This window comes from Buceros rhinoceros, unplaced genomic scaffold, assembly GCF_000710305.1.
Source record: "Buceros rhinoceros silvestris isolate BGI_N320 unplaced genomic scaffold, ASM71030v1 scaffold17449, whole genome shotgun sequence".
NCBI classification, from domain to species: domain Eukaryota; kingdom Metazoa; phylum Chordata; class Aves; order Bucerotiformes; family Bucerotidae; genus Buceros; species Buceros rhinoceros.
The window spans coordinates 5,325-15,413 of record NW_010431073.1 but is presented as its reverse complement, the minus strand read 5'-3'; the positions used below and the strand labels follow the sequence as shown (position 1 = coordinate 15,413).

Below are 10,089 nucleotides of genomic sequence, written 5' to 3'. Positions count from 1 at the left end.
TTGTTTTGTTTTTTTGTTCCCCCCCCCCCCCCCCCCGGCAGCTTCTGACATTCTTTAGGTATTCTGTCTGGTAGCTCTTCCTGCTATGATTCAGTACAGGAGAATGTTTCAAGCATGTGCGTGTGTACCTGTGTATTGAATCAGCTGGTCTAGATTGGGGAAGGGTGAGAAAATCAGCCCTGGTTTCTTCTCTTTCTCCTCCAACTTTCTTGCTTACTATATTGCTCTGAAACTTGGCAATCAGGTTTCCCAAGATAAACCTGCTCTTGGGCAACAAACTTGGAGCGTGTAATTTATGAAACTCATCTTACTAAAAAATAAACACATGCCAAAGGTAGATGCAATTCTCTGTCCACTCATCTATAAATGAGGGCTTTTTTCCTGTCATGGTGAATAATAGATACACTTTTTGATATGTAAAAACAATAATGAATTTAACTGTCTCATTAATCTAAATTTTTTGTTTGTTTATAGGTGTGAAAGAAAATGTCAGTCAGCATGCATGAAAATCGCAAATCTAGAGCCAGTACTGGCTCCATAAACATATACTTGTTTCACAAGTCATCCTATGCTGATAGTGTCCTCACTCACTTGAATCTTCTGCGTCAGCAGCGTCTCTTTACAGATGTACTTCTCCATGCTGGGAACAGGTCATTCCCCTGCCACAGAGCCGTTCTAGCTGCCTGTAGCCGCTATTTTGAAGCAATGTTCAGTGGAGGACTGAAAGAGAGCCAGGACAGTGAAGTCAACTTTCATAATTCGATTCACCCGGAAGTCTTGGAACTTCTTCTAGACTATGCATATTCCTCCAGGGTTATCATCAATGAGGAGAATGCAGAGTCGCTGCTGGAGGCTGGTGACATGCTGGAGTTTCAGGATATTCGGGATGCTTGTGCGGAATTTCTGGAGAAAAACCTTCATCCCACCAACTGCCTTGGCATGCTGCTACTATCAGATGCTCACCAGTGCACCAAGCTGTATGAACTGTCTTGGAGGATGTGCCTTAGCAACTTCCAGAATATCAGTAAAAGTGAAGACTTCCTCCAGCTGCCAAAAGACATGGTAGTGCAGCTTCTTTCCAGTGAAGAATTAGAAACTGAAGACGAAAGGCTGGTGTATGAATCAGCTATCAACTGGGTCAACTATGACTTGAGTAAACGTCACTGTTACCTGCCTGAGCTGTTGCAGACGGTGAGACTGGCCCTCTTACCAGCCATATACCTTATGGAGAATGTGGCCATGGAAGAACTTATCACGAAGCAAAGGAAAAGCAAAGAGATTGTAGAAGAATCAATAAGATGCAAATTAAAGATCTTACAGAATGATGGAGTGGTCACTAGTTTGTGTGCTAGACCCCGTAAAACTGGCCATTCACTTTTTCTTTTGGGTGGCCAAACATTCATGTGTGACAAGTTGTACCTGGTGGACCAAAAGGCAAAGGAGATCATTCCAAAGGCTGACATACCAAGTCCACGGAAAGAGTTCAGTGCTTGTGCCATAGGCTGCAAAGTGTATATCACTGGGGGTCGAGGATCAGAAAACGGAGTCTCCAAAGACGTGTGGGTGTATGACACCCTTCACGAGGAGTGGTCAAAGGCTGCTCCCATGCTGGTAGCTAGGTTTGGACATGGCTCTGCTGAACTTAAACACTGTTTGTATGTAGTAGGAGGACACACAGCAGCAACTGGTTGCCTTCCAGCTTCCCCTTCAGTATCTTTAAAGCAAGTAGAACAATACGACCCTGTGACCAACAAGTGGACCATGGTTGCCCCGCTGCGAGAGGGAGTAAGCAATGCAGCTGTAGTCAGTGCAAAGCTTAAGCTCTTTGCTTTTGGAGGTACGAGTGTTAGCCATGACAAGCTGCCCAAAGTTCAGTGCTATGATCAGTGTGAAAACAGATGGACAGTACCAGCCACCTGCCCCCAGCCCTGGCGCTACACAGCTGCAGCTGTTTTGGGTAACCAGATTTTTATTATGGGTGGAGATACTGAATTCTCTGCGTGCTCTGCTTATAAATTCAACAGTGAGGCATACCAGTGGACTAAGGTGGGAGATGTGACAGCTAAGCGAATGAGCTGCCATGCAGTGGCATCTGGAAACAAATTGTACGTGGTTGGAGGCTACTTTGGCATTCAGAGGTGCAAAACGTTGGACTGCTATGATCCCACGTTAGATGTATGGAACAGCATAACAACTGTGCCCTACTCATTAATTCCCACGGCATTTGTCAGCACATGGAAGCACCTCCCCTCGTAATACTGTGTATGTTGCAATTACAAATTATCAGGTGAGAAATAGTACCTTTGAATTCCACTGTAATAATGCTTTTCACAAAACTTTTCAGCAGCAGCTCTAAGGAGGGTGAGTATATTCAATCCGATTTTGCAGCTGGAGCAACTGAGGCACATACATTTACAGGCTGTTGAAAGCCAAACACCACATCTGTGACAAAGCCGGTTGCTGAAAGTAGTTTTCCACATATCTTTACGGGGACTTTTCCTGCGTGATTTAGATATATAGGACTGAGCAAAAAGAACATTTTCAGTTCCTGGGGAAATGCAGAAAAACTTCTGGAAATTGAATCCTGTTCTGTGTTTAAATATTAAATACATGCTAAAACAAGAGTTCAGTGCTGTTTTCCTGCGGCTAGGTCACTCTGCATATCCAGCAAAAAAGATACTGTAGATTCTGATCTGAAGCCTGATACGAATTCACTTGAATTTCCAGGTAGACAGCATGCTTTCTTCATGCAGGCAGCCTTTGAGGAAACTGGCTGTCTTTTGAAAGGTGTTTTACAGTCACTTTAGGCCTAATTTTCCATTTCACCTAGACAGCATAGTTGCATCTGCATGGGCTAAGGTTGCACTTGCTCCACTGATACACTTCAGAATGCAGATTTTTCAAAATAGTTATGATCATATATGTTGGACTAGATATAATGTTGGGAAAACAGATAGTTAATATTGCTGGCTGAAATAATTACCAGTCTGTAGCAGACACTGTTCCAAAACAATTTAATTATACATAATGGGCCAAGCTCTTACCAGATGCAACTTCAGCATTGTATCGTCTCACAAGCAAGTCAGAATTTGGACTTGCTTGGTTGGTTGTCATGAATTTCTGATTTTTAGGAGGAGGGGTGGAAAGGTTCATGGGGGGAAAAAAAACCAACCTAAAAAATCTGGGTACCTACACATATTGCCAATATTTTTCCAGTCTGTTTTTTTTTATGCTAACTACTGGTACTTCAGCTCTTACTAACTTTTACTTATTTTTATCTTTTCTAGAGTTACATCACTAAAATAAGTCACTGACATTTCCCAGAACTATTAATCTGTGCGTTTTGCAACAAATCTGGCAGACACTCCTTAGTGCTCTTTTTCCTCACTCCCCCTTGAGACCTTGTTACAGAATCACAGTTATCACCACCCAACCAAACAAATATAGTGGCGTGTTTAATCCTAAATAATCCATGCCCTGTGAGTGGTAAATTCTTTTTGGATTTGAGCAGTGTACAGTATAACCATGAAGGCAGGCAGGTTAGAAGAAGCAAGGCAAATGGATACTATTGCAGTAATTAAACAAGCTCTGCATCTAAATTGTCTAGAAATCCAGAGTTATAGAGGTTCTCCAGAAAATAAGAACAACAACTTTGCATGAAGACTTCCCCAGCTTCTTCTATTTGAGACAAATCGTATTTTTTTTTTCTGGTGTCTTTTGCAGCTGGAGGCATTTGCCTGACTCTTGCAGTAAACATGAAACCCAAATGTCTGTGACACAGTGTAGGTAGACGTATATACCTAGAAATGTAGGGTAATCGTGAAATTCCTTTTTATGTAGCATGCTGAGGTTTCATCTTGTAGTTGTCTTTCAGATGACTGGGAGCTTCTGAGTAAAGATTACAAGGTTGGGCCCTTGCAAAACAGCAGGTCAGCGTGGAAATCTAGTGTGAAATCAGGCTGTGTTGTGCTGTCAGCTGCTCTTGTCTCAGGTGGGTGGTTGTCTTGAAGACACTGCCCTCTCTCCTCTCCTCTCCTTGCTTTGTTTTTCCAGACTTCCACGTGGGAAAGCAAGGCAAATCCTTGAGATTTACCAGATTCGGGATGCTGGGAATAATTGCACCCCAGACAACCAGCAAGTGGAAGCCCTCATTTCTGTGTCGTGGCTTCCTCCCTAGCTGGGAACAGTGTCTTAATGTCTTCAGTTAATTTCTATTGTTACTGACTTTCAGCAGTTCTCACTGTTATCAGAACAGCAGTATTGAATGCCCGGACTCAGGTCTGTGCCAAGAAAAATATTGACTTATTCTTCTGCAACTCACTTAATTGTTCTGAAGTTTACAGTAGGGAGTGTTTTATTTTGAAAAGGAGTCCTCAAAATATAACGGTGCAAAAAGCTTTCCTTTGCTCTGTAGGATCTTGTTAAAAGCCATTATTTTAGCTTCACTAACACACAAGATAACTGGCTGAATGCAGCGGAAATCTCTGCGATGCTGTGTGCTCATCCACCAAGTAGGGGTTTTTTTTACTGACGCCTGCTGCTGTGTCAGTGGGTGGGAGGGACAAAAAGGAAATTACTTCTGATTACCCTCTGTTTTCATGGTGCTGTGTGGCCCCAGTCTGACAGCTTTTAGGAAGACTTCAGTCTGCTTTGTCTCATTCCTCAGACTTCGGGCTTTTGAGAAAATTGGGGATTTTTTTCCCCCTCCATTTCGGAATTGTTTAATTCTTTTAAAAGTTCATCCCATAACAGGGAACGCTGTTTTGGCTTCAGTGTTGGTAGCCCATTTCAGTGGGAAGAACATAATGCTATGCTGAAGAATGTCTAGAAAAGACTAATCAACACTAAGTGCAGAGACCTTTTTAGTCATAATGAAAACAATGTGTTTCAAGCCCACAGTTTCAAAGAGGCTTGGTGTTATGGGCTGTTATGTAGGCTGTGGTGTATCCTGTGAGTGTTCCCTGTTGTTCTTAGACATCACAGCTTGAGAGAGATGTATGTTCAAATGAACTGTGAGTTTACTGGAGCTTGTTTGCATTGTAATGCTGTAGGATTTGCCTCCTAAAATTCTAGCAGTGCTGTCAGAAATGACTGATGAGCTGATGACTCTTTGGAAGCTGGCATTTTAATACAGCTTCATAGTGGAAAAGCACCATCTCAGCATCCAAAGGCTGAATTTCTCATTGAATAATCAATTTTTATAAGGGACTCTGATATGGAATTACTGATGGATGGCGGATCACTGTGTGAAAAAATGAGGCAAAACTCTGCTCTAATGCATAGAGTATGTATGTTTTAAGTATGGGGATTATATGTCTGTTTCTATATTGTGAATTAATCGAATTCAGAATTCTTCATGGTGAATTGAGGCATTGGGATGAGACACCTTCACCTCCCATTTACTCCAACCAAGTTTGCTTTACCCAGGGACAGAAGAGCTTTTTTGCACAAAGTATTCGTGTGGGCTCTTGTGGAAGACAAGTTACACAAGCTTGTGTTTCGCTTAAAAAATCCACAAACCTGTAAGATTTTGGGGGAACATAGAATTGTTGAAGTGTGCAGGATGCAGAGCCCATCATGTTGAACTGTATTGGGCCGTTTTGATTTAAGTTTCAAACGGCTGAATTTATAGCAAAAAAAATATTAAACTTTCTGGGGTCAGTAGGATAGTTCACAGAGTAAAGCTATCCTAAAGGCAGTATCTGAACCTAAATAATTACATTCTTGGCTGGCTGGCTTACAAGTAAGTTGTCTGTTGCACAGAAACGCTTAGGTGATGGTGGGATGGGGAAATATCCTAACCCTAGCTTTGAGATTTTCTTTGACATCTATCATTTTCTCTCTTCTCCTTGCCCCCCCCCCTTCCCATGCTTTTAGTTGACTCGTTTATTTGGAGAAGAGAATTGGAACCTCAGATCTGGAGAAGCAGTTTTAATGAAGAAAAAAATCATTCAGCGTCTCTTGCATTTGAAGAAAATAATCTGCACCTTGTTAATTATCTAACCTAGACATGAAGGAATGGGAGGAAAAACCCTGTCTTCAGTGCTCCAGCATGTGGTTTAAATATGAATGGTCAAGTCTATGCTCTGATCCTTGTGCTAGTAGTTATGGATTAATGCCTATATTAATTAGTCCTTCAAAGGAGAAGAGGAGACAGAACTTCTCTGAGCTGTGCAGCACACAGCACTTGATTTCCATGGACTCTGCTGTTCGTATGTGAAATTTGAAATGTTTGTCACCTCTCTTTGTGGTGGTTTGAAGTGCCAGCACCAGCTGTACAGGAAGAAGGCCAGGTCGGAAACAGTGAGATGCTGCTCTGAATGAAAATACAGTGGTACTGGTGCTGAACTCTGCTAAACCGTATCATGCTTGTCTGTGGGCAGTGCCTACAGTATCTCTTAGATCTGCGTTGCATTGTCCCCTGTGCAGTGAGTGACCTTCTGTTTGATAAGGAACAGCCCAGTGGTGAAATGTTTTTGCAACTGTGGGGAATGAAAATGACATCCCCCAAATGCTCCTTGTTCCCTTTCCTTCCTGTATTTATAAGTAATTCAAACTGTCGCATTCCTGTTATGTTACTTGTTGTAGATACAGTTATTTATTGTTCAGTGCTTGCATGCTGAAACAATGCCTGCAATTGTCTTCATATTGCAAGGGCTTGTGTGAATTGTTGTATTTTTTGCACATTTTGTGATTGCTGACTTGCTCTGCTGCACAAAGAAAGAAAACTGTTGAGTAACAGTTGGAGGTGGGAGGGAGAGGTGGCTTCCTGGTCGGAAATGGAAGGATTACAAGGCAGGATCTTAAGTTACACACGTACTAAAGGAAGAAGCCATGGAGGTCACTTTCTCAGGCCGCCAGCTCCCCCGGTTGCGTGTGGTGTGTCTTGTAGATGGTGTCCTTGCTACATTTCATTTGTTGGTCATGCCTTTCAATTTCTAATGTGGAAATAGCCAAAATCTCTTGCAGCACTCTCTGTGCAGTTTTCTGATTGCAATGCGAATACTGTGGAAGAGCTTCTGGATACCAAGCCCAGATGAAGTCATCGTCCAAAGTTATTTATTTATTTATTGGGTTAGAGAAGGGTTACCTACAATATAGCTACATTGACCTGAATGAGTGGAGTATGGTGACTGAAGAATAAAAACTAAAAACCTCAAGATTAGGTTAGTGATGAAGTCTTAAAAAAAGAAAAGAAAAATGAAAAAAAAAAAAAGAGCAGCAATTTTGCACTGACTCCATTGCCTCATCCATCTGGGTTTCAGATGATCACCTGAGTGGCTAGGTGTCAAAGACCCAAGTGCTCTAGCAAAATTCTTATGGGGATAGAAAATTAATTTCAAACCTCTTTATCTTAAAAATAGCCCTCAAACTCTGCTGCCTTTTATTTTCTTATGGGGATAGAAAATGAATTTCAAACCTCTTTATTGTAAAAATAGCTCTCAAACTCTGCTGCCTTTTATTTTTCTTAGCCAAGTGTGTCTTTAAACACTTGCTTGCTCAGAAGCGTCAGATACAATCCTGAGAAACCAAACTTTGATATTTTAAAATATCACATTTGTTTCTTATCAGTCTGGTCTTGAGACAGAGATTAAGCTACTCTTTTTTTCTGGATTTCAGAAGCTTATGATTCACAGGTGCTTTCTTTGCCAGATCTTTTCATGAAGCATGTATTGTATGTTTTCCTAAACGTTTCTGGAGCCCAACTTAACTGGCACATTCAGTAACGTCGTTGGTGTGTGTGCTGCACAGCTGCATGCATGCATGCAAAACAAGTCGTCACAGTGGTGATGCTTGCCTTTGTGCGACAGTGATGTAGCTGTATTTTTGAAAGCTTTGTCATCTGAAAGTGTTCATCCTGGTCACTGGAAGTTTCTCTGTGCTGCCTTATGTGACTTGCTGTTTGGAGTAGACACATTTCAGAAATAGAGTATTTGGAGTTCTGTGAATACTGAGAGAACATTGATTGATTAGCAAAGGCATTACGAGTGTTTTAAAGAGTGAGGTCCAGCTAGATGTGAACAGTTGTAGTTCCTCTGGTTAAGGTGATTTCTTGAAATGATAGATTAAAGTGTTTAAACCCATAGCCTTTCCTCCCTTTCCCCAGCATTGGTCCTTTTCTCTTAGATGGCTTTTAAGCAATAGAAAAATGTCTTAGGGTAGGTCTCCTTCTGTGTCACTGTACTTGCACAGGTTGCCCTATTGAAGCAAACAGCCTTGAATTGCTGTTGCCTGTTATCTTGGGGATCACTCCTGGCAGTGTGAAGGGAGCCATAAAATCGGACTGTGTCTGCTTTGCATGACCTCTCCCCAGGCGCTAGTGACTAGGCAAGGTACAAGGAAGAGAAGAACTGGGTCCGCAGTGGCCCGCCCTCTTGTTTTGTATAAGGGTGTATAGGTTTGAGACCTGTTCTCTCCATCAAGCTGATTAGAGTCCAAACATGAGGCTGCACTGCATCTAACTACTTAGGTTATGAAATCTGTTTTGTAGTACCATGCAGCTTCCGAAAGTGGAATGAATTTTCTGCAGCTGTTTCCAAAGTCGTGGTCTGCTTTCAAGTCCTTGATTAATTCCTGTGTGTAGGCTGAAGGAAGTTGAAGTCAGGGTGGGCCTCTGGCTTTGCAGCTAATATGCTAGATTCTAGCTCTTTGAATTGATGTGGGAATCATGGCTAGCTACTTGACCATTCCAGTCCTGCAGAATACCCCACGCTTGGAAGCAAATGCTGTTCACAGCAGAGTGCACACAAAAACCCTGGCCTAAGATGGGAAGGTTCCTCTTATTTTGCAGGCTCGTTGCTGTAGAAACATGTAACAAAGGACGGCCTTCCTCTTCTGGTATAATTGTACAGCCTCTTTTCTCTAGGTCTGACACCTGTCTGAATAAGAGTGATTAGAGCAGAATAATGTTGCCTTTCCTGGTTATTGAAGATGTGGATCATGTGCTAAAAGAAAACCGTGCAAGTGAAGAAGTAAAATTGTTTATGTTGTGTCTTTGTTTGCTACTACAGCTTAAGATTTTGTAGAACTTGCCTTTTTTTTTTCACAATGTGAAACTGAAGGTCAATAAATTATTAGAGATTTTCTCTCCATGGAACATTTATTTCAAGTGTTCTCTCCCTCCCCACCCCCAAATGCTTTGTATCCCTTATAATGTCCTTTTCATGTCCTCTTAATAAAAGCACATCGACAACACGCAGTTTACTACTTTGGTTTAAGCTTCTGCTTCAGTTGCACTTCCTTTCCCTTTGTTCTGTTCTGCTGATATTTCTATGATCTCTATCTCAAAGTTCAGCAGTTACGAAGTGAGAGCCTCAAAACATTTAGGAACAGGAACTGCAAGTTTGTTGGTGCTTGCAGTAGAGTTTAGTTAGTGCCCGATATGACTGGGAAGTGGAATGAGGCATCTTGAATCCTTCCTAATTATTCCCAAGGCAAAAAGTGCTGGCTGTGCGTAAAGCACTGTAGTTGTTCTATATAATGCACACGTATAGCCAGACTCTTTGATCTTCTAAGCTTACTTACATTTTGGGGGTGGGTAGGGTGGGGGGTGTTGAGGTTTTTTTGGGATGGTATTGGTTTTCTCTGTTGGCTTAGCAGCTCTCTGGCCATAAGGTGTTGCTTTACCACCATCCAGGTCTAAAATAACATCATGCAGAGGCATTCATGCACTCACCCTGGAGGTTCAGTTGCTTGGGTCTGCCAAGTACTGACTTGCTGTCCTGCCTAGAAGAGTATTTTCCTCAAGTGTGCATCCATTGCTTTGGAGCAAAAGGAGCGAGGCCTTTCTTATTTGCTTGGGTTGTTTCACTCCTTACCATCTCACCCCTTGACCTGTATAACTGGAGTTTACAAAGTAAAAGAGAAGGAGGTGTCCGTAGGGCACAGCACAGTGCAGTAAGGATGCTGATGAATACAGTTGCCATCGCTAGTCTGTACAGCATGACTTGTGTAACTGAGCACCTGTGTTCCTGCACCTGGAAATGAAACTGTAGTGCTTGTTTAGCAGAGAAGGGTAAGTCAGTCACAGGAACTATTGCTTTCTGCAAGAATTGAGTTTTCTGAAAGTTTCTAACCTGCTTGCATTAA

General features: G+C 42.0%; 1 protein-coding gene across 1 annotated transcript; it reads left to right on the top strand.

Moving 5' to 3' along the window:
* Positions 1-480: 480 nt before the first annotated feature.
* Positions 481-6,174, top strand: ENC1 (ectodermal-neural cortex 1 (with BTB domain)). Its single transcript, XM_010143296.1, has 2 exons — positions 481-2,287; positions 5,878-6,174. Exon 1 carries the CDS (start codon positions 487-489, stop codon positions 2,254-2,256), a length of 1,770 nt encoding a protein of 589 aa, XP_010141598.1. The 5' UTR covers positions 481-486; the 3' UTR covers positions 2,257-2,287; positions 5,878-6,174.
* Positions 6,175-10,089: the final 3,915 nt, after the last annotated feature.